The sequence below is a fragment of the Falco biarmicus genome, chromosome 16 (genome assembly GCF_023638135.1).
Source record: "Falco biarmicus isolate bFalBia1 chromosome 16, bFalBia1.pri, whole genome shotgun sequence".
Lineage (NCBI taxonomy): Eukaryota > Metazoa > Chordata > Aves > Falconiformes > Falconidae > Falco > Falco biarmicus.
The window spans coordinates 7,917,219-7,941,750 of record NC_079303.1 but is presented as its reverse complement, the minus strand read 5'-3'; the positions used below and the strand labels follow the sequence as shown (position 1 = coordinate 7,941,750).

General features: G+C 50.1%; 1 protein-coding gene across 1 annotated transcript; it reads right to left on the bottom strand.

The window, feature by feature from the left end:
• Nucleotides 1–6,849: 6,849 nt before the first annotated feature.
• LOC130159829 (olfactory receptor 14C36-like) lies at nucleotides 6,850–7,785 on the bottom strand. Its single transcript, XM_056361869.1, has one exon. It carries the CDS (start codon nucleotides 7,783–7,785, stop codon nucleotides 6,850–6,852), a length of 936 nt encoding a protein of 311 aa, XP_056217844.1.
• Nucleotides 7,786–24,532: the final 16,747 nt, after the last annotated feature.

Here is a 24,532-nt window from a genome sequence, read left to right as displayed (position 1 = left end):
GCGGGGAGGTGGTGTGTGTGGGGTGTGTCCCACCACAGGCCGCCTCTCGACACTTGGCCATCATTTTTTGCAGGAACTTTTGGTACTGCCTGGTCACTGTGAGGGTGCTGTTGACGATGTGGATGAGCTCCTCAGTGAGCTTCTCTGTGACTGTGGCCATGGCTGAGGGGATGCTGATGGTGGCTCCACATGGCAGGTGCTCTACGCCCTCTCTCTGCCATCCAATGGGGAACTCCTTATGCTTTGGAATCCCTGCCATCCACAAGGAATTCCTCCTCTGTCACCTCCAGGGAAAGGCTCTGGCCAAGGGCTATTCCCAGCTTCCCCACTGGCACCCAGGTTGCCCTAATGGACCAGGAAGGTGCAGTGCCGGGTAGTGTGGAGTGGCTGGAAGACAACGGACATATTATGAGCAATGCAGACCAAGGAACTATGTTGTAATAGCAGGCCGAGCAGGCCGCAGCTGTAACAAGCTGCAGGTGTTGGAAGGACATGTGCAAGGCCAAGGGAGACAAAGAGACTGTGTATTCGCAAAGAGATAAGAGAGTTGGACAGAATGATGAGTAGAAACAGGATGCCTGCACAAGGGGGGAGCAGCGTGTAGGCGTCACACCAGGACCAATCAAATGGAGTGCGATGCCACATGGACAACAGCTAGGTGGCATAAAAGACGCCAAAGGAGACTGATGTAACCAAGCGATTAAACAAGATAAAGGACCTCTGTGGGTCCCTAGCAGATCTGTCCACCGTGCATGTCAACTCCAGAAGAACGGAGAAAATATAGACGACAGCTTTACCTCCAACCAGTCTTCAACAAACTCTGTGCAGAACTTGGGCCAGTCCCATCCACCATAGAAGACATGCTGTTGACAATAGCAAGAAGACAATCATTTGGGCCATGAGATTGTAATGCTGTGTTGAAAAATTTTGTAATACCAAAAATGCTCTTTGCAGAAACTGTACTGAACCAGCAGCAATAATATTAAGTTGTGGTAACTGTAGACAGATTTTTGTTATATATTGTAGCCGCTTGTGAAATGCTTATGTTTTGTGTTTAGATTGTCAAAACAGCTTTGCTAATATTACTTTTGAAAATGTTTGTAGGGAATTTTTGAACCTTAAGCCAAATCAACATTTTCCAGAAATATGGATGCCAGAAACTATTGACAGCAGAATCGAAGCTATCTCTTGGTGGGCCGTGACCAAAGCCTTAACTGTTGTTTTAGCTACAAAGAAAACACAAGCTCTTGGTTTGTGGTGCTTGTTTTGTCAGTTGGGAACAAGAATTGTGATATAATGACATTGCTTGCTTTGATTATAGGGCTGGTAGGAATAATCAACATGCCCTCACAAGGAACAGCGTGGGTTCCTGCCCAACCACAAACGACCATGTGGGTTACCTGGGCCAACAAGACAGGGCAAGATCCATTTTGCTTATCGTTAGCTACCCCATCTGACCCATTTTGTACCTGTTTGATTGGGGTCCCTTTAAACCATATGAAGGAGTCTGGGCACTGGACAACAGGTAAAATATACTCCGAGTACCTCGACCAAGCAACAAATGACTTTTAGACCATCAACAGTGGATCTGTGCAAGCCGATTGGTGCCAATCACTTGGTATTCCAAGAAAGCCCTTGGGGGCTCAAGCATTCAAAATTGCTCAGGGCCTGAATGTTACGGGCATGGAACCTCAGGAGCTTGACATCTTAGGATCTATGCCGGGAAACTGCTGTTTGATTTTTGGGGTTTACAAGAAAGACATTGACTCTGGTAATTTTAGGATCCACAAACCAAGAAATTACAATACTTGGATTTGTGGAGATGGTGCCTGTCCTGCTGTACCTGCAACGGCACAGGGAGGACCATGCTACTTTGGCAAACTAACATTATTTGCCCCTAGTATCCATCAAATGCTTAACATAAGTAACAATTTGAAATGTGTCAGACGTACTGTGTACCAATTGGGACCTGAATGCTGAGTTGTGGGAACGTCCATCTGTCATTTTAGCATCACTCTTTACACCACAAGTTGCTTCTGCCAAGGCTCTCACTCAATTGAGACGGTTAGCTTGTCTGACAGGAAAACAAATTAACATTACCTCCAAAGTATTAGATGAGCTCACCACTGATGTCAACAGTATACGACATGCTATAATACAAAATCGAGCTGCTATTGATTTTCTGTTATTAGCAAAAGAACACGGTTGTGAGGATTTTGAGGGAATGTGCTCTATGAATCTTTTGGATCATTCTGAGTCCATTCACATAAAGCTTTTCCAACTGCAGGATAATATGAAGAAACTCACTGTTGTTGAAAATCCTTTCAACGGTTGGCTTAAGAGATGAGGAACCACCGGCTGGTCAAAAACCCTATTGATGGATGGGTTTCGATTTTTTTGTTATTATCTTTGTTGTGCTTGTTATCTTTTGTTGTATTTTCTCCTGTATGAAGAAAGGTTTGGAATCAATTGTTGATCGAGCCTGGCTTGTCCAAAAAGAAAAAGGGTGATGTGTAGGGGAATTCCTGACAGAACAAGGGCATACTGTACCATTGCAGAGTTGGACATCCCTGGCCTGCAGATTGCAAATTTACTTTGAAAATCTTGTACTGTCCTTGAATAGGCAGAATAATGAATAATGAGTATTGTACAAGAACAAGGCCAGATGCCAAGCGAGATATGAAAACAGCTAAGTAGCACATCCTTATTAGGCGCTTGCAACATGAATACATAATTGACAACCAATCAACAAGTAACGTGAATACATAATTGACAGCCAATCAACAAGTAACATGAATAGCTGCTGCGTTAACAGTTTATTAGAAGTATAAATAAGACAAAGTTGCTGAATAAAGGAGGGCGACATGTAGCCATATTGGTGTAATTGCCATTACTCAGCTGACTCTCCGATCTGGGACCCTCTTCAGCTGTCCTGCCTCTCCTCAGCATTTATGGCACTGATGTTACAGCTCTGTGGTGGCACAGGGGGCTCCTGCTTCCCGCGCGCCCAGGCAGCGGGCTCTGGGGCCCATGTGGGCTGCAGCACCTCAGGTGTGGCACCAGGGCCAAGGGCAGGCTTGTCACACGGACACTGGTACCCAGGGATGGGAGCCCTTGTGTGGGAAGGGTTTGCTGCCCAGCAGAGGATGCTGGAGGGGATGGCAGGGGGCAGCAGAAGGAGGAACGAGGTTCCCAGCATGAGAGCAAAGGCTGCAGTGGCCAAGGCCAGAGGGCAACAGGCCTGGGCTGTGCAGCCCTGGCAGGAGAGGGCTTTGCTCTACCAGGTGGCTCTATAGAACCCTGCGGCTTGTGCCAGAGGTGAAGCTCATTTCCAAGAAGGAGAAGCTGCTGCTGCTGCTGCTGGTTCTGAGCAAGTCCCTGGGGGAGGCCAGGCTGTGATCCAGCCCTCCTGTGGCTATCCTGCTGGTGGCAGGGCAGCCAGAGAGCAGCTCTGCAGAGAAGGACCTTTGGGTGCCAGAGGACAAGCAGCTGAGCATGAGACATTGATGCACCCTCATGGCAAACGCCAACAGCTGTGGGGACTGCATTAGGAAAAGCATCGCTGGCCGATGGAGGGAGGTGACCCTTCCTTCCTCTCAGCACTGCTGCGATGGAGAGACGGGACGCTGCTTTATGCAAGCAAATATCGATTTATTGCACACAGTCATTGGTTTATATATGTTATCAGAGGCCACGTGCTTTAAACTGATTGGTTCTTTAAGCTAAGCATTACATACTAGGCAATCCCTAATTGGTTAACAACAAACAAAGGACACTTTAATTAAGTTTTTACAGTCATCAATTAGCAGCAACTTGTTACTTCTGGTCACCATCTTTCCTCATCTCCTTGTCTTTTCTCTGCATGACTCAACAGTCAGCACTCTGTGGGTTGTTATCTATTCACCCTCCTTGTCCCCCCAGGGTTTGTGGCCTACAAGCTGAGGGACATTCCTTTCAGCTAACTGATTGTTACTTATGGTCCTGATTTCCAGGCCCTGTCCTGCAAACACTACTAAGGCCACATCTGGAGTGCTGTGTCTAGGGCTGGGCTTCCCAGGGCAAAAAAGCTGTTGACCTACTAAAGCAAGTTCTGCAAAGGGCCACCAAGCTGCTTGAAGGGACTGGAACATCTTTCCCGGGAAGAGAGGGTGAGAGATCTGCAACTGTTTAGTCAGGAGAAGAAAAAAAAGCCTTGTGAGGTTCTTATGAATGTATACAGAGTTCCATCTGAACCCAAGAAAACACTTTTTGACTCGGGATGATCAACCACTGGAAGAGTTGCCAAGAGAGTCTGTGGAATGTCCATCCCTGGAGATACTCCAAACCCATATAGCCAAGGCCTTGAACAACCTGCTTGAGCTGACTGTACCTCGGCTAGCACATTTCACTGGATGATCTCGAGAGGTCGCTTCTAATGTCAACATTTCTGTAATTCTGTGAGTATCAAGAGGAAAAGTAGACAGAAAAAATGAACAACACATACCCTTTGAGCACAAAGATGTTGGGGTCCCTGAAGAGGACCCAATCTGGAGAAGGGCAAAAGTGTGAAGAGAAAGGAGCAGTAGAGACGTTCTGTACCATCAACCCCCTCTTTGCTATCCCCCTAGCGCCTCCATGGCTGTGGGTGTGTAGATGAATTGGGAACAATGGTGTAATTTGGCCCTGGGAGAAACTGTGAGGGACATCGTCATTAATGTTTTGGTCCTTGTTTCTCACAATCAAAATCTGGTTGAATTAGCAATAAATTAAATTGATCTTTGGAAAGACAACACACCATTGGCTATGACAGTGATTGGTTAATAATCTCTCCATCTTTATCTTGACCAATGAGCATTGTTGGTTTATTTTCTCCTTTGTCTTGTGGAGTCAGGGGAGTGGATGAACAGCGGGGGACTGACTGGCCACTGCCTAAGCTTAACCCACCACAGGACCATATCAGGACTGCTATGCCCAGAATGGGGCTCTCTAACAAAAGAAAGACCCTGACAGATTGGAGCAAGTCCTGCAGATGCCAGAAGACTGGTTGGGGCATTGAGCACATTATGGACAAGGACACTCAAAGTTGGGATTTTATCTGAGAAATTGTTAAGACTGAGAAACTGGAGTACTGGACCCAGGCCATCTGGTGGGACCTCGCTCAATGGCCTGTTTAAACATTTCTAAAAACACAGCCATGAGCACATGATGTGGCTGAAGGTGTCTGACCACACCATTGGCTGAGAGACCAACTGTAGCAAGAGCTATGGGACATGTGTGGAACAAGTGTCAGCAGGAAACTCCCTCCCATTATATTTCAAAATGGCAATGGAGTTTGATGTCACTAAGCCACAGAGGATGACAGAGGTGATGATGAAGGAAAGGTCCCTTTTTGGGGCTACAATGTATGACCACAAATGGAAATGAGCAGTGTTTGGGACTTGTTGAGGAAAATTTCCCTGCTACATCTTCCCCAAGGTGTCCAAGGTACATGGCACAGACCAGGCTCTTCAGTCCTGCTCCTTTGGTGCCTTTCTTCATTCACCATAACCCCTGGGTCTGCACCAGGACCACCCTGCCCTGTGCCCACACCCTGCACACTCACACAGCTGAGCTCTACACTGGTGTTTGGTGTTTCCCTCTCCCAGGCCCTTCCCAGCCCAGCCCCACCACAGCTTTGCCCCCCATCCCTTCCCTCTCCCCAGCCCAGGCAGACACAGCAGCCCACGCTGGGCTGGCCCCATGCAATTGCCCACCCAAAGGGGGCTGCAGAGCTCTGGGCACTCATCCCAAAGACCCAGCCTCTCTGAAAGGCACAGCAGATACTGGTGAGAAGAGAGGTGTCTCATCTTGCCAGTCAGCCCCAGGGCTGGCACCAGCCATGGCATGAGGGGACAGAGGCCAGTGTCTCCCTCTGTCTGCTGCTCTTCTCTCACACAGACCCTGATTGCCCACCCCTGGCAGCCCCTCTGGGCCAGTCCCTGTCCCCAGCACCAGGCTGCTGGCCTGGGGGCTCCCCAGGCACCTCCTGCTGCACCAGGGACACAGATTACAGGGATGATGATGAGGCTGTTGGCCATGAGGGCAGCCAGGTAGATGCCCAGCAAGAGCCAGTAGTGCAAGAGCTACAGCTCCCATGTGTCTGCCAATGCCAGGAGGAGGAACTGGGTGACAGAGCTGCTTTTGGGCGTCTGCTGCCTCTGGGCCTGGGGACTCTCCATGAAGGAATATATAATGAGATATTAGGCAAGACTTCTCTGATTAAAACCTAACACCTTTCTCGGAGAAAGCCCACTGAAATGGCCTCTCCGCTTTTTGGAGGACCTTTGGCAGGTCCATCTCAAGAATTGGTTCTGACTGAGGGAGTACAGGAAGCAGGGGGCTCTGCTGTGGGCTCTGGAGGAGTCAGTCCTGCCCTATTACAACAGGTAATAGGAACATGGGGTGACGGAAGATTAAATCCACTCAGGGCATCAAAGGGCTTTTCAGCATTGTCACCTCCAATTCATCCCACTACAGAGCGGAGTTGAGGGGATTTTTCTCTGTGTATTTTGTTCTGGTTGCCCCACCACAGCTGAGGAGTGGTTTTGGCACTGTCATTTCTGCTGCACTCCAGGTGCCATCAGGTGGATCCTGAGAGGCAAAGAGACAGTCCCTTTGTGCAGACTGAGGACAGCCATCTGTCCACCCGCCCTGGTCTCAGCTTCCCTGTGCTGGCAGCTCCTTGACCTGCAGGACTATCACCCCAGATGTTTCACAGAGAAGGAACTGGTCACTGCTGAGAGTAGAAGCATCCAGTTTCCAAGTACAGATCTCAAGTGCACAAGAGATTTCAGAGAGGAATTGGAAATGCCTTGTGAAAAAACGGGCAGCTTATTGCTTCTGAGACACACCTGACTGCATCATCTTCTTCAGTGCGCCCTTCAGCTCCTGGTTCCTCATGCTGTAGATGAGGGGGTTAACTGCTGGAGGAACCACTGCATACAGAACTGTCACAACCAGGTCCAGGGATGTGGAGGAGATGGAGGGGGGCTTTAGGTAGGCAAACATGCCAGTGCTGACAAAGAGGGAGACCACAGCCAGGTGAGGAAGGCACGTGGAAAAGGCTTTGTGCCGTCCTTGCTCAGAGGGGATCCTCAACACAGCCCTGAAGATCTGCACATAGGACAGCAGAATGGAAACAAAACAACCAAAGCCTAGGAATGTACCAAGCACAAGAAGCCATATTTCCCTGAGGTAGGCCTGTGAGCAGGAGAGCTTGAGGATCTGTGGGATTTCACAAAAGAACTGTCCCACAGCATTGCCTTGGCAGAGTGGCAATGACAGTGTATTGGCCGTGTGCAGCGCAGCATTGAGAAACCCAGTGCCCCAGGCAGCTGCTGCCATGTGGACACAAGCTCTGCTGCCCAGCAGGGTCCCGTAGTGCAGGGGCTGGCAGATGGCCACGTAGCGGTCATACGCCATGACGGTGAGGAGGGAATACTCTGCTGAAACGAAAAAGACAATCAGAAAGACCTGTGTAGCACATCCTGCATAGGAGATGTCCCTGGTATCCCAGAGGGAGTTTGCCATGGCTTTGGGGAGAGTGGTGGAGATGGAGCCCAGGTCAAGAAGGGACAGGTTGAGGAGGAAGAAGTACATGGGGGTGTGAAGGATTTGGTAACAGGCTACGATGGTGATGATGAGGCCATTGGCCATGAGGGCAGCCAGGTAGATGCCCAGGAAGAGCCAGAAGGTCAAGCGCTGCAGCTCCCGTGTGTCTGCCAATGCCAGGAGGAGGAAGTGGGTGATGGAGCTGCTGTTGGACATCTGCTGCCTCTGGGCATGGGGAGCTGTTACAGGAAAAAAATACAGTGACAAGTCAAGGGAGACTTCTCTAAGCAAAATCAACACCATTTCCCCAGACCATCCCCTGTCATACACAGACATCCTTTACTCTTCGTAGCAGACCTTTCTTCAGTTGTGTGGCTGGAGGCCTGCTTGGTGCTGGTCCTGTGGGTGATGAAGAGCAGGGCATCTGCCCTCGGGCTCTTTATCAGTCAGCCCCACTCCGCAGAAGGGGGTGGGGGGGCAGGGACCAGTCCTGATGTCAACTTTGTCATGTGAAAGCAGTGCCAGAGTAGAAATGCCTGTCAGCATCTGCACTGCCAGAGCTACAGAATGGGAATGGTGGAGACACTTTGAGAATATTCAATTATTGTTTAAAATCTCTACCCTCTCTCTTTTTGGTGAGTATTCTTGGATGTCAGAAACTCTCAGCATTTCTTCTTCCATCAGGTGGAACACAGTTGTTATAGATTTGCTAATAAGTTAAGATTGATTGACTATTTGATTGATTATTTGATTTTATAAAATTATTTTATAGAATAGAAATATAGAAGCATAAGAAATATATTTTAATGAAACTTATAGTTGCACAGTAAAAGCTGCTATGAGATCCTCTGTACGTCCCGTACCACGGCTAGAAGAATGGCCTAGAACCATTGTTAAAACTTAGGTAATAACTTCAGGGTTTGAAAGGTTTCTTTGTATTTGACCAGTCTTCTGTATGTAGAAGGTGTGTTGAAATGTCAGAATATGAGATGAATGGAAACTGGGGATAGTCGACTGGAACAGCTTGTGGTTACCTGCCAAGAAACCGTGAACTTTAGTAAAAGGTAATTCCGGCAGGGGGAGATCGCAACCACCGACTCATATACCACCTACCGAAATCGTACCCCAGACCCATTTCTGGACCTTTCTAAGCTCTACTGCGCAGAATCGGATATAGGAGGAGAGTATGTTAATGATTTACGGGAAATATCATGGTTGTGCATGAATACTTAATGAATATGTATGAATAAGTTCTATATATGGTGTCTAATTTTGAGACTTGGTGTGCGTTGATCGTGAGAGGACTCGCTCACGCACCCGTAAAGAAGTGTCTGCTTATCTACATCACATTGGTGTCGATAAGTTCTTTATTCCGAGATTTCGGTAACACAGAGAGGTCTGTGAGGCAAGAGGATTGCCTGTGTGTGAGTGCCCAGTGCAGGGAGGTGGTCTGTCTATCTGGTTCCCAGTGTCTCTGGGCTTGTACCTTCCTAAGGTGGAGGGTGACCACACTGCCATGTCACCCTGAAAATCCACCAGGCACCGCTGAGAGCAGCCTGACCCACCACAGACACCTCACCATTTCTTGAGGTCTCAGCACCCCACTTGCAGTCAAGGACACACAGGGCTCATTTCACCCACCCAACAGCATTTTCTCTGTCACAGCATCCCTGCAATTCTCTGTGAGGCTTTCAGATCATGAAGGGTGCAACAGGAAAGGTTTGCATTCTGCAGGGCAACTCACTGCTTGGAAGCAAATTTCAAGTATATAGGCAGGAGTCATCAATATAACATCTGACTCAGAGAAAAAAAAGCTCAATGCCCATCCCCACAGAGGGCATTGCCCACAGCCCCCCAGGTGGCAGGAAAGCTGGGACACTTGTTCCCATGGACACAGCTGCAGGAATGGACCCACAAGATCAGTGTGTGACTCTGCAGCTGAAACACCCATCCCCAGAGAGTCTGACAGCAAGAGCAAGGGAACAGTAACAAATAACAGAGACAATGGAGAAAGGAGGCAAAACAGAGTGAGGGTGCGTCTGAGAGAGGCCAGGACGAGTGTGCCGGGCACTGAGGGCAGCGTTGCCCTTGCCCAGCTCTGCTCGCCATCTCCCACACACCAAAATTGCCGGGCAGCTGCTCTCAGCCCCTGTGCTCTGCAGAGGGACCGGGGCACGTGGCTGGAGAGCTGCCCCGCGACTCTGCTGGAGCTCTGGCTGCAGGGGGGGTGGCTCATTCCTCGGGACCCCCAGCCCTGAGGACAGAGGCTTTGCTGGGGGGAGAGCAGGCCAGGGGGATGCCTCAGAGGAAGGGCTCCCTCAGTCCCTGATATTATCCCACCTGCACAGGATTTCCCTCCTGGGAGGTGTTTCCCTGTGCCAGGTCTTTCCCTGTCGGTGCTCACAGACCCCATCCCAGCCTCTGTGCACTGGCCCCACACAAACCTGCCTGTCTGCAGGGCACTGGCTGGGCACAGAGTCCTGTCTGCAGAGGGAAAGTGCAGCTCTAAACGACCCTGACGGCTCCAGCGAAGATGCTGCTGCTCCTGTTCATAGACAGAGGAGTGGCTGAGGGCACTTCGAAGCTCCTTATCACTCACAGTTCCAGCTAGGAGTCTCAGGGACTTCTTCCAACTAGAGATCTCCTTTTCCATCTCTCCTTTCCCGCTCCTGCCCCCAAGAGCAGGAATCCGAGAACAAAGACTGAGGAGAGCCGTGTATTATGATAGCAAACTCTGCCCTGAACTTCCTCATGAAATCTTTCTTCCAGACATATCCGCAGGGTAAACTAGATCTGAGAGCAGCCCTGAACCATGCAGCATCCAAGCAAAAGAAATGGAATCCTTCCCTACTGAGTGTCACTCGGTGTCACCACCGAGCTGTGGGAAGCTCCCCAGCAGGCTGAGAGCTGCCCCTGGCAGGCGGCAGAGCCCCTGCCCCAGCACACAGCCCCCTGGGCTGCAGGGACCCTGCTGGCAAGGACAGCCCTGGGCACCCCTGCCTGCACAGCCACCTTCACAGCCCTGCAGCCGGCCCTGGCACAAGGCAGCCCACATGCCCTGGCCCTCCCACGCTGCAGCAGGGAAGCCCTGCTCTGCAGCACACTGGCCTCCTCCACAGCAAAAGGCTCCCACACGGTCCCACAGGCTGGGGGTGCCCCAGCTGCTGCAGACCCGGCTAGGAACTGCAGAGGCATTGCCCTGCAGCCACAGACTTACCGGGTCAGGGGCTGTGCAGATTTCTCCAACAGTGAGCTCAGAGCATCCTCCCACCAAGGTCTGCTTTTGAGCTCTCCCTGCCTCCCTTCTCTGCCCCTCTGGGCTCCTCCAGGTGCCCCTGGGGCTGCACAGGAACCTGCTGGGGAACAGCCGGATGCAATCACTGATGCTCCCTGCCTCAGCTGGGTAGAGACACTTCTGTCCAGCAGTGGCATTTCTCTGATTAGGAAATAGTTTTGTGCATGAGTATCAACTTTTGTTAACCCATTATGAGACAGGATAACAGGAAGACTGCAGCAAAGGATCTAAGTACTCCTAAACAGCGTCTGTGTATGTGTGTGTCTGGTGGTTCTACAGGCAGGGGCGGGGAGGATGTCTTCAGTGCTTCAGTAAGCATTGCAGAGTCAATTGAAGCACCTCATTGCATAGTCCTAGGGGTACAAAGACTCAGCTCTCCTTTGCCCAGGCCAGGTCTCTGCTCTGAAGCAAAGCCTTTGCACCCACGGGCTCGGGGACACTTGGTACCAGGTTGCCTTATGGCCAGGCAGAGCTGGGCTGGTGCCACAGCTGGGGGGCTTCAGCCCAGATGTGCAGCAGTGCCCTCAGCCAGGGGCCCACGCAGAGGCAACTGTTGCCAGTGCTGTTGCAGACAGAGCTGTGACACTGATGGAGCCAAGTACCAAGGCAGGTGGCAGAGCTCAGCACAGCTGCTCTGCAAGGACAGCAGCCTCCAGCAGTTCCAACATTCAAAATGGAGTTTATACTTGTGAGACAATTTCAGCGAATCCTAAGGAGTTTTCACTCCTTCTGCACAAGCCACTGCCTGCCAGTGTGTGACCTGGCACCTGAACTCTGCTGCTCTCCTGCCTCACTCCCCGTAGGAGATGAGACTCCAACATTCCTTTGCTTCTAGAACCAAGGTGGACACAAATGATGCAGGATTTTAGATCCAGTTGAGCATCACAGCTGTTGGCCCATCTGGCAGCTGTGCTAGAACGCTGATGCAAAGAATCTGCAGACACCTAAAGGAGCATTGTTACTGTATTTTCCTGTGACTGTCAGCAGGTGGTCTACTTGACCACTGGCTTGTAGGATCCCACCAAGCCTCTGTCTTGATAGGATCCAAGCCTCTGTCTCACTGCTCCCCTCCTTCTTCACTCGCCTTGATGTCTATAGGGTTGTTCTCTCACATAATTCTCACTCCTCTCCCTTTGTGTTTTGTCCTTTTTGCCTTAGGTTATTACAGACATACCACTAGAATTGCTTTTTGGATCAGGTTTGGGTAGTGTCTGGTCCACTTTGGAGTCAAATGAAAGTGTCTTTTATGCCCATGGAGTCAGCTCTTGATCTCTTCTCACCTCTGCCAGATCTACAAACACCGTGACCACCACAAACCCTTGCCATGTAAACCCACAGGATCTCTAAATTCCCCAATAGGATGTGAGGTTATTGATCCTAAGGCTTCCTCACGCTGGTTAAATAAGACTTTTTCCCATTCCTCTCCCTGATTTAGGTTATTTCACAGCAGAGTTACCCTGAACCGCACCTGTGTCCCCAGGGCCAAGCTCAGACATGTAACAAAAAAAAAATAATAATGGGTACCAAGTGTCCAAGGTCCGAGGAAAGCAAAATGTTTTACTGCAGAGCATGCTGGCGTGGGGGACAGAGGTCACTGTGACGGTGAAATGAGATGTCCCTAATGAGAGCAAACCATGCTGTCCTTGGGACCAGAGAGATGCAGGGCTGGACTGTGCAGTGCTGGCAGGAGAGGGCATTGCTGCTGTGATGTCTCTGCATCACCAGCAGAGTTGTGGTTCAGCTGTAGTTGATGTCCAGGAAGGACAAGGTCCTTTTGATTGACAATTGTCCTTGACAATGGACATCCCATGATCTAGGAACCCTTTGAAAATCATTGGTCTGATTCTCTATTGCCTCACCACAGCGATGACTTTCAACAGTGCTGGCTAACTGGGGAGGTCCATGAAGACTGAAGGTTAGTCAAGTGGTGCCCACCTACAAGACAGGCAGCAAGGAGAATAACTAGAGGCCTGTCAACCTGATGTTAGTGCCAGGGAAGGTTGTGGAGCTGATCGTCCTGAGCACCACCAAGGAGCAGGTGCTGGAAAACCAGGAGGTCATGCCCAGCCAGCACTGGTTTATGGAAAGCAGGTCCTGCTTGATGAATCTGATCTCCTTCTGTGACAAGGTTGTTACCGAAATCTCGGAATGAAGAACTTATTGACACCAATGTGATGCAGATAAGCAGACACTTCTTTATTAACGGCCGGGTGCGTGAGTGAGTCTTCTAACGATCAATGCACACCAACTTTCAAAATCAGACACCATATATAGAACTTATTCATACATATTCATTAAGTAATCATGCATAACCATGATATTTCCCGAAGGTCATATAACATATTCGCCTCCCATATCCGATTCTGCGCAGTAAAGGTTAGAAAGGTCCAGAAATGGGTCTGGGGTACGATTTCGGTAGGTGGTATATGAGTCGGTGGTTGCGATCTCCCCCTGCCAGAATTACCTTTTACTAAAGTTCATGGTTTCTTGGCAGGTAACTACAAGCTGTTCCAGTCGACTCTCCCCAGTTCCCATTAATCCTATATTCTGACATTTCAATACACTTTCTACATACGGAAGACTAGTTACTACAAAGAAACCTTTCAAACCCTAAATTTATTACCTAAGTTTTAAACACTGATACTAGCCCATTCTTCTGGCCTTGGTACGGGACTGTACAAAGGATTTCATAATAGCTTTTACTGTGCAACTATAAGTTTCATTAAAATATATTTCTTAACCCTCTATATTTCTATTAAAAATGATTTTATAAAACCAAATAAAGTCAATCAATCTTAACTTATTAGCAAATCTGTAACAAGGTGACCTGCCTAGTGGATGAGGGAAAGGCTGTGGATACTGTCTACCTGGACCTTAAAAAAGCCTTTGACACTGTCTCCCACAGCATTCTGCTGGAGAACCTGGCTGCTCATGGCTTGGCTGGGTGTTCTCTACACTGGGTTAGAGCTGGCTGGACAGCCAAGCCCCAGGAGTGGTAGTAAATGGAGTGACATCCAGGTGATGGCCCATAAGGAGTGGTGTTCCCCAGGGCTCAGTGTTGGGGCCAGTCCTGCTTCAGAACTTTAATCAATGATCCGGCCAGGGGGATTGCGTGCACCCTCAGTGAGTCTGCATACAACAACAATTTGGGTGGGAGGGCTGATCTCCTTCAGGGCAGGAAGGTTCTGCAGAGGGATCTGCACAGGCTGGGCTGTTTGAGTGAGTAAAATTGTATGAAGTTCAAGCAGGAGAAGTGCCAGTTCTGCACTTGGGTCACAACAACCCCACACAATGCTACAGGCTTGGGGCAGAGTGGCTGGAAGGCTGCCTGGTGGGAAAGTACCCTGAGGGTACAAACCTGAGGTTGACAGATGGTTGAGCATGAGCCATCAGTGTGCCCAGGTGGCCAAGAAGGCCAATATCATCCTGTCTGGTATCAGAAACAGTGTGGCCAGCAGGACCAGGGCAGTGATTGACCCCCTGTACTCGGCACTGCTGAAGCCACACCTTGAACACTGTATTTCCATTTTGGGCCCCTCACTTCAGGAGAAACTTTCAGGTGCTGGAGTATGTCAGGAAAAGGGCAACAAAGCTGGTGAGGGTCTGGAGCCCTGGTCTGTTGAAGAGCAGCTGAGGAGACTTGGATTCCTTAGTGTGGAGAAGAGGAGGCTCAGGGGGATCTTACTGCTCTCTAAAACTAGTTGAAAGTCAGTTGTAGATGGGTGAGGGTAGGTCTCTTCTCTCACATAACAAGAGACAGGACAAGAGGAATCTGCCTCAAGTTACACCAGGAGAGGTTTACATTGGGCATGAGGCTAATCATCTTCACTGCAAGGGTGGTCAAGCATTGGAACAGGCTGCCCAGGGAGGCGGTGGAATCACCAGCCCTGGAGGTGTTTCAGAAATACACAGACGCACTGCTTGGGGACATGATTTAGTGATGGAATTGACTATCCTGTGGTAATGGTTGGATTTGATGATTTTTATGGTCTTTTCCATCCTAAATCATTCTGTTTCCATGATTCTATGACACTGCAAGCCTACCTAGACCAGATGCTGAGAAAGCTGGTCCAGCTTAGCCTGCCTCAGTATGGGGGTTGGACTAGATGATCTCCAGAGGTCAGTCCAACCTGAAAAAAAGCCATAGAGCTAAAAGAACATATATAAATTGTGTCAGCACCAATACAGGAGTTCATGTGAAGAATGTTTCTCCATTCAAATTACTTTTGTGAAATGTATTTGACCAATCAGGGAGAAGCAAGCCTGCTTTTCTATGGTCAGGTGGTGGGCCAGAATGAGGGTGATGGGGAGGTATGGTATTAGGAGGGCAACTGGGTCTCAGGAACCCCTAACGCAGGAAGAAGGGCATGGCTGTGAAGGGGCCTATGAGGCCAGTTCTGTCTCTGGAGGTGACAGGCCAGCAACAGGAACATGTGGCTGGGGAAGTCCCTCTGCCAAGGTACAGCATAGGTCCTCTCCAGGAAAAGGGCTGGGGTACAGGCTGTCATGTCCATTTTGCCTGTGGACACGACAGGACAGCAGCAGGCATGTGGTGTAGAAGACCATATGGACATTATTTCTCTGTGGTAAGGGGAAAGACCACGAGAAAAAGCAAACATTGTTGGTTCCCTGCATAAAGGGGGGTTCCTGCGACCGTAAAGCTTTCCTGGGTAGTGGGAAAAAGCAAGAGAGAGGAAAATATTTCACAAAGTGTAATGTTGAAAATGGAGAGTGACTGTCTGGAGGAAGAACTGTCACTCCAAGGGTCCTGCTGTGGTGCAGGAGCTCAGCCACAGTGAATCTGGATCAGCCCGTGGCTTTGTGTTTCAAGGAACAGCCAGTGAGAGTGGAGGTACCTCAGTGAACACATGGAACTGTTGGGGTGAGAGCAAGGTAGGGCAGCGAGATGGTGCCTACAGCCTGCAGGGAAACAGGGGCACGTGTCCAACCATGTAGAACGACCTGCGGTGGAGATGGAAATGTGTTTTAGCAAGTCTGGAAAGCATGAAGAGAACCCAGCTCTTTGTCCCCTTGGCTATGGCAGTTGTCTCTGCCACTGAGGCCTGTGAGAAGACATGTTGTCCTCATGGCACTGAGGTATCATTGCCTCCTTGCTGCCCCATGGGGAAACTGGAAGTGGTTGTGCCATTGTTGCCCTTAACACAGCAGTTAATCCACCACCTTCCATGGTCCCCAGGAAGGGCCCTGAGCCCTGTGTGAGGGAAAGCACCGACCTTCCCACAGGCTGCAGGCCATGGCTTGGCCTTTCTGCTTCATCAAGCAAGCCAAGGCTTTGCTCAGCAGCAGAGCTGCCTGCACAGCGCCTTTGCCTACCTGCACTCACAGCCTCCAAGGATGGGCTCTAACAAGGCCATGGGGAGGCTTTCTCGGTCATGGCCCTCAGCGGGGCTTGTTAATGCTTCCAGGGACATTGGGGTTTGCTTCTGACTTGGTGTTCTTGAGAGGTTTCTTCAGTCTCCTCTGAAGACCTCAAGTTCACAGCACCAAAGACACCCTGGGCTCATTACGAATCAGAAAGCCCTGACAAGCCATGTCTCTCCCATCAGGGACATCTGGTCTTCAAGTCTTGCTTGCACAGTTAATGAGATAAGTTTCAGAAGTACAGTGAAAGAGGAAAGCAGGTAATGACCACTCTGGAGAAGTGATAGAAGACTTTTCCAATTGCTCTTGATGCAGAGTGTCTCCTTAATAGGTGTGTCCAGGTGGGAAAAGCAGTCCCTGGAGCTAAACACTGTGTGGACAGCCTTGCTCCTCAACTCTACAGCCCCACTATTTTAGTCCTCAGCCCCATGGGACTTACATCACTTTACATGAGACTTCTTCAACCAACTCTGCAGCTGAATATAGCAAGTGCTTGGCAGTAATTATTGCCTGCTTTCCTTAGAGAACGGGGTGTTAAAGACAAATAAAAGAGGGATTGCTTATCGGGGTTGGGGCGGGGGAACGGGTTAGAAATTAATAAATAAAAAATATATTGCTCAGCTGTATTATTGTTAGTTCAAGCAGATCCCCATGAAGTCTGTCGCCACAACTGAAGAGTTGCCCATAGGGAATATTAGAGACACTACTGAAAGACAGTCCAGCTTTTCCTCTCTGAATCTTAAAGGAGAAGCTGCATAGGTAAAATGGATTGGGGTGATCACAGAGGAAGAGGAGAAAGGCATCTGGAGATGAACTTCTTACCCCAGAGCTGTAAATCAGGAAACCAGGACGTCAGTGTATTCCAAATGTCTTGAAATCCATAGAAGGTGTGAACTTCCTGGGACTCATGACAAATATTAGGATATTTCCAAATCTTTTTTATATCAGCAGATTTTCCCCCACTTTCATCTACATTTACGGAACAACTGGTATTAACAACAGCACAGGCTCTGCCCTCAGACGCCAGCTTCATATCTAATGCCATTCCATTTTGCACAGCTATAGGGGCTATTTTTCTAACTTCTTCCTGCAAAGCCTTCATGGCACCTGCAGGGTCCTTGGCCATCTCTTCCATTCCTGTGCATCTCTTTATCACTGCCTTCTCATATTCAGGAACCGCTAACCAAGGAGTAGCCAAGGCCACAAGAAGGCTGATGATCTGGGCTATCATTATGACACCTATTACATCTGAGAAGCTCATAGGCCACTTGGAGGCACGTGGCCATGTTGGCAAGATTGAGGTCCCTGGAGTCTCCAGCTTCCTTGGGGGATTGGCCATCAGCAGCCCAGCTGGTTATGGCTGCAGTAAGAAAGGCACTTGGACTCTGAGACAAAGTGTCATTTCAAATGGCCTTGGTTAGAGCAAACTCTCCTCACACGGAGACAATCGTGTCAGCTCTATTCCGTCCCTTCCGACGCCGGGAACACGGAGTTTACAGTGTTGGGAGAGTGGTGCAGCAAGTTGTACAGATCCTGCCTGCAGAAGGCTTATCCCACATTGTCTCCTGTGAGACCTTGAAGTGCTTTCTGCCAGGGAAACCCATTCTAGTCATCACTTCTCGTGTTCTAAGAGGAGATGTTCACTTGGGAGTTGGTAACTGCAGTCTCAGGTAAAGGTAGGGGCGTGGGGTTGGCCATTCATTTCTTCTTCCAATATGGCTTGTTCTGCAACCCAGGGACACACTCAGCACAGCACAGCCTGAAGGCCAAGAGTTACGTGGAGCACAGCACAGGCCTGCTCAGGATTCCTGTGACACTCATCACTAACTCCTTCATGTACAATGGTCCTCTGCTCAGATTCTCTGAACCTCCTGATGAAGGTTAGAAGGAGAGCAATATCTCCTTTAGACCACTAGAGAAACGGACCTTTACTTAAAGGCCTTGGCTGAAGGGAAAATGGAAGATGATCCCTCACCAACATGGAGCAAATGCTCGCATGGACTTATTTTGAACAAAAAGGTGGCAGAGGTGGTGAAAATTCTGGATGACAACTTTGAGTCAAGTATGGGTGGAAGTGGCAGGGTAGAAAGCAAGGGAAGTCAGCAAGACAAATTGTAGCAGGGCTGAGTAGAGAGGAAAGATCACCTCTAGCAGCCCTTGGGCAGTGGTCTTCCTAATGCAGCCCCGGATGCCATTGGCCTTATGGGAAAACATCTCCCACCTGTTTGCCTTAGAGGACTGGCTGAACACAGGTGCAGAACAATTTTTAAAATCTGCAAACAATGTGAAGCATGATCAAGTGTCATAAATAAGCAAATACCCTCCACAAGCATATGCCAAGTCCAAGCTGTGTCTCATTAGGTTGCCTTTCTGCAAGGGACACTCTTCTGAGAAATCTTTTAGGATGGTAGATACGGAAATATAGATCTAAACACAAGGAAAGAGTTGGTTATGGAGACAGATCGGCTGTGGGGAGACATGCAAGCTTTTCCTTCCTGAAGCTAAATACAACAGCATAGGTGAGAGGTACCTCAAATACCAAAGAATAAAGGGAGGAGAAAACTGGTGAATAACTGAAAGAGCCTTTGCTGAGACAGTCTGCTGAAATAATGACTTCAGAAGTCAACACTGTCTCCTGGTCAGGTGCAAATATGTTAAAGATGAGAGAAATAAAGGATGTGGTATAAGTGTAATAATAATGGTGAAGTTCTGGTATAAAATCACTATTTCTTTGAAGTATCGCTTTGGAAAGCTCTTTGAATTGTTAGGGGTCACTTGTGAGAAAGGACAAGCAAGTGTTGCAACTGTCTTGGAAGGAGTCCATAAGTGCAGCTCGGGGAGCCAGAGGCTGCACAAACCCCCATTGGTGAGGGGTGTGCCACCACTTAGAGTCCTCCTGGGTGACATTTCTGGCACCTGAGCGGGTAACTGTCCAGGTGGATTTTCCAAGAGTAAATCACACCTCGCCAACCTGACAACCTGCAGTTGTGCGTGAGGAGCTACAAAGTGGATGTCATTTCCCTCCGCTTCAGCAAAAATCTGGCCATGGTCTCCCTCAGTGTTCTGCCCCAGTGAGGCCGTGACACTCTGGGTGCGTACGGAAAGAGATGGGTAAAACACCAGCTGGATGGTCAGGCTGAGAGAGCAGTGGGGAAGGGCTCACACCCCACCTGGAGGCCACTGGGACATACTGGGGCATTGTGGGCAGCACAGGGGACTCTCCTGTGCGTGGTACAGTTTAGGAGCTGTACAGATGGCCCAGTGGAGGCCACTGGCACCAGGTCTGGTGATGGCCCTGAACTCAGAGGACCATTCCTGTGCCCTAGGGATGCCATTGAGGGAAAACCTGGCAGGTGGGATGGCTGCCCTGTCAGGAGCTGCACAGAATGCAGGACGGACCAAGGGCAGAGCCTGCACCTCCCTCAGATGGACTAACACCCTGCAGCTGCAGGGCCTGGGACCTGCCTGGCTGGGCAGTGTCTGTGCAGAAAAGGCCCTGGCGCTGCTGGGGGACAGAAGGCAAAACACAATCCCACCCCGTGACCTGGTAGCAGAGGCAGCCGGCAGTGCCCTGGAGCGTATGAAGAGGTGCCTTGCCAAGAGACTGTGGGAAGTAATTGTGTCCCCTTGGTCATCCCTCGTTAGACCAGCTGTCCATGACTGTGTTCATTTTTGGGCCTTGACTGGGGAGGGAAGGAGGGAGAGAGCGGCTGGGTGCCTCTAGAGGATGTAGAGCATGGAAGATGTGTATGACTGGGAGTGAGTTCAGTGAAGAGTCACTGAGATGCTCAGGGGCTGGAACACTTTCCTGGGAGGGGAAACTGAGGGCAGGGCCCTTGTTCTGCCTGCACAAGGGAAGGCCTTGGGAGCCTCCTAGTGACCTGCCAGTCCCAACGGGGAGGTGGTCAGGAGGATGAAGCCAGTCTTGGAGCTGTGGTGCCTGGCAGGAATGTGATAGGCAATCGTCAGATGTGGAAATAAGGACGTTCTTGGCAGGAGATAATGCAATGACCAACCTCCACATCATGGGGTGCTTGAAGCTGTAAACAGAATGGAAACAAATGCTCTGCTTGGGAATTCTCAACTTCTTTGCTAAAAGGTGGTCGTGGAAGAATGTCAGTGCTTTCCAGTTCTATGGAATATTTAAGGCCTCTGGGAAAGAGCTGAAGAGAACAGTTTTTTCTCCCCCCTTTTAGCATCTGACACCCTGAAGCCTGACCTGCTCTTCCATCCCCTCTTCCCATCATCTGATGAAGGGATGAGAAGTAAGGAAGCAGAAAGGCCCTAAGACTTTGATGGCCATGGTGTCATTTCATTGGAGACCCCATCAAGAATCAAACTGGGATGTGAGCCTTAATATTTTGATTTGACAAGGTCCGTGGACAGGCAAGACTTTGTCTATGGTTGTGCCTAGAGACCCACACACCTACAGCGTAGATGATGCTGTGGCTGAAACTCCTGCCTGGCTTCAGTGGCCTCCTGGAGCCATGGACAAAGCTTTGGGTGGAGGCCCCACTTAATCTGATCAGGGCCAGGAAGGCATAGGGATACCCTCAGGGTCCTGCCCCCATGGGATATCACCTGCCAGGGCCCTCAATAGGCCAGGTTCTCATTCCCTCCTGTCCCAGGGCTGTGCTCTGCTGATCTCTTTCTGCACATGCTGTCCCAATCGGATATCGGAAGTCAATATTGGGGACGGTTCTTAAACAATCCCAAGAATTAGATTAAGGCACAAACGAGGCCGGATGCCATACAAGCTTACAAGTTTTATTCTCTACAACAACTGACACTTGCGATAGGACAGAGAGGAAGAGAAAGTCAGAATCCCTAAGCAAGAGAATGGGAGAGGCGCATCTATTCACCACCACCAATAGGACTCCAGCGATGTTTGGTCTCGGCGCAGTTGTCCAAGTCCCAGACTCTGTGGAGGTGAGCGAGCGGATGGAGCAGGTGGAGTCGGTGAAGCCTGTGGAGTCCTCTGAGTCACCGAGCCCTGGAGTGAGCGGAGCCCCAGCGGTTATAGGTTTCAGTCCACACCATTTCCCCGGAAAACCGCCCAGTTCTCTGAAATAGTTTAGTTCGCACCTTTTTCACCCGCGTGCCCAGGTGTTACTGTGCTGGCTCCCCAGCCCCGGTTCTGCCAGGCCACGTGTCTCTGGCAGCAGCCGTCCTGTCTGAGGCTCTTTCTTGCCAACAACAGGATGCTGTGGTCACAAAGTAGGTAAACAAAGTCCCTTCTGCTCGGCAACAGGAAAATGGCGGTAGCGAAACAGTGATGTTGAGACAATTTTATTTTCTGTCCTTACACACATGCCTGGGGATGAGGGTCACCACAACTTCACACTCACTACAACCAAGGCTGGCACTGGTCTTCACATCCCTGAGCAGCTCTTCCTCTTTGGGGTGTCCCAGTTCCAGGCAGGCATCAGACTGGATGGGCTGTTGGTCATGGGGAACTTGCCCACAAGGCCCTGGACTCTTGGCATCCTTGCTTACCTGTGCAGTGAACACCAAGGAGACTGCTTCCTCCAGAAAAGCCAGACCCTGTCATCCACAGATTGCCTCAGAGCATGTGAAGAAGACATTGTCCATTCATCAGCCTGACCGTATGACCTGTCACTCTGTCCTGGCTCTGGCTGGCATGGAGTGCATGTTCTTCACAGCGGCCCTTCTGGTGCTGTGCTTTGCGTCTCTTCCTAAGACAGCACTGACCACACACCAGTGTTTTGGCCACTGCTGCAGAAGAATCACCAAGGCTTTCTCTTTTTCACACTCTGCCTCTGCTACAAGGAGACTGGGGGTATGCAAGAAGCTGGGACAACTGACCCCAAATGACTAACGGGCTATTGCATATCACGGACATTGTGCTCTTCAATAAATCTCAAGGAGGAATGAAGGATGAAAAGAGGACTTTCATTGTCATGGTGTTTATCTTCCCATGTCACTGATAGATGTGCAGAAGCCCGGCTTTTCTGGAAATGACTGAAACCCTGCCTGCCCATGGCGGGGAGCGAGTGAATTGCTCAAGCTGCTTTGCTTGCACACACAGCTTTTGCTTCTCCTGTTGAACTGTCTTTTTCCTGATCTGTGAATTTTCTTTGGAGCCTCTCCGCCATCATGCTGAGCATGTAAGGGGTCAGTGAGCAACTGATTCTGGGTGATTAGGTGCTGGCCAGGGTCAAACCACAACTAATTCCTACCACACTGTCATTCTTTCTCGTCTCTCCTTTGATCCACACACAAGCTCTCACTCAACCTCTTTGCCTGTCTAGTACAAGACCTCCATGTATCTGAGCTTCCCTGACATACACACAGAGCATCCGCCACTCCTCATCTTTCCTATAGGTCGCCCCTACAGACCTTGTGTCTCCATCCACCACCAAAGCCATGGGAGCTGTCCTGCCCCTCCTCTAGGACTTATGGCACTGATGTCACAGCTCTGTGGTGGCACAGGGGGCTCCTGCTGCCCACGCCCGAGGCGGTGGGCTCTGGGGCCCATGTGGGCTGCAGCACCTCAGGTGTGGCACCAGGGCCAAGGGCAGGCTTGTCACACAGAAACTGAGTACCCAGGGATGGGAGCCCTTGTGTGGGAAGGGTTTGCTGCCCAGCAGAGGATGCTGGAGGGGATGGCAGGGGGCAGCAGAAGGAGGAACGAGGTTCCCAGCATGAGAGCAAAGGCTGCAGTGGCCAAGGCCAGAGGGCAACAGGCCTGGGCTGTGCAGCCCTGGCAGGAGAGGGCTTTGCTCTCCCAGGTGTCTTAGTAGCACTGTGCTGCCTTTGCCAGAGGTGAAGCTCATCTCCAAGAATGACTAGCTTCTGCTGCTGCTGCTGCTGGTTCTGAGCAAGTCCCTAGGGGAGGCCAGGCTGTGATCCAGCCCTCCTGTGGCTATCCTGCTGGTGGCAGGGCAGCTAGAGAGCAGCTCTGCAGAGAAGGACCTTTGGGTGCCAGAGGACAAGCAGCTGAGATTGAATGATTGATGCACCTTCATGGCAAAGGCAATAGCTGCAGGGGCTGCATTAGGAAAAGCATCACTGGTCAATGGAGGCAGGTGACCCTTCCTTCCTCTCGCAGTGCTGCATCCAGGGCTGTTATTCCCAGGGCAAGAAAGTTTTTGATCTGCTAAAGCAAGTTCTTCAGAGGGCCACAAAGTGGGTGGGAGGCACTGGAGCAACTTTCCCAGGAAGAAAGGGTGAGAGTTCTACACCTGTTCGCTCTGTAGAAGTAAAAGCTCTGAGAGTCTTATTAATGTATACAGCATTCCATCTGAACCAAGGTAACACTTTTTGACTCTGAGGATGATCAGCCACCGGAAGAGTCGCCAAGAGAGGTTGTACAGTGTCCACGCCTGATGATTTTCCAAACCTACCAAGCTAAGGCCTTGTAGAACCTGCTTGAGCTGGCTGTGCCTCAGCTGGGGAGTTTCACTGGATGATCTCCAGAGGTCTCTTCCAATGTCAACCCTTCTCTGCCATTCTGTGAGTATCAAGAACACAAGTAAGACAGAATGAAACGAACGCTGCAAAGATAGTCGGGTTCATGGAGAGGACCCACACTGCAGCAGGGCAGAATTGTGAGCAGAAAGGAGCAGCAGAGGCGTTCTGTGCTATCAGCCCACTCTTCAGTATCCCTCCGGCACCTCTCAGGCTGTGGGTGATTAGGTGGTTGGGAGCAATGGAGTAATTTGGCCCTGGAAGGACCTATGAGGGGAATGGTCATATAATACTTTGGACATTGTTTCTCATAATCAAAATCTGTTTGAATTGGCAATAAATGAAATTGACCTTTGGCAAGACAACATCTAATTGGTCATTACAGGGATAGGTAAGTAATCTCTCTGTCTTTATCTTGACCCATGAACATTGCTGGTTCATTTAACCCTTGTCCTGTTGAGTCAGGGAAGTGAATGAGCAGCTGGGGCGCTGGCAGGCTTCGGGCCAAGGTTAACCCACCACAGGACCACATCAGGACTGCTGCACCCAGAATGTGGCTCCCCAGCACCAGAAAGACCCCGACAGATTGGAGCAGGTCCTGAAGAGGTGAGAAGGATGGGTGGGACCTGGAGCACATTATGGACAAGGAGAGGCTGAAAGAGTTGGGGTTTTATTTGAGGAATCGATTAGAGTGAAAGGCCAGAGCGCTGGGCCCAGGGCTGCTGCTGGATGGCAATCCTTGGCCTGTTTCAATATTTGTCAAAACAAGGCCATGAGCACATGATCTGGCTGGAGGTCTCTGACCATGGCCTTGGCTGAGTGACCAACTGTGGCAAGAGCTATGGGACACTTGTG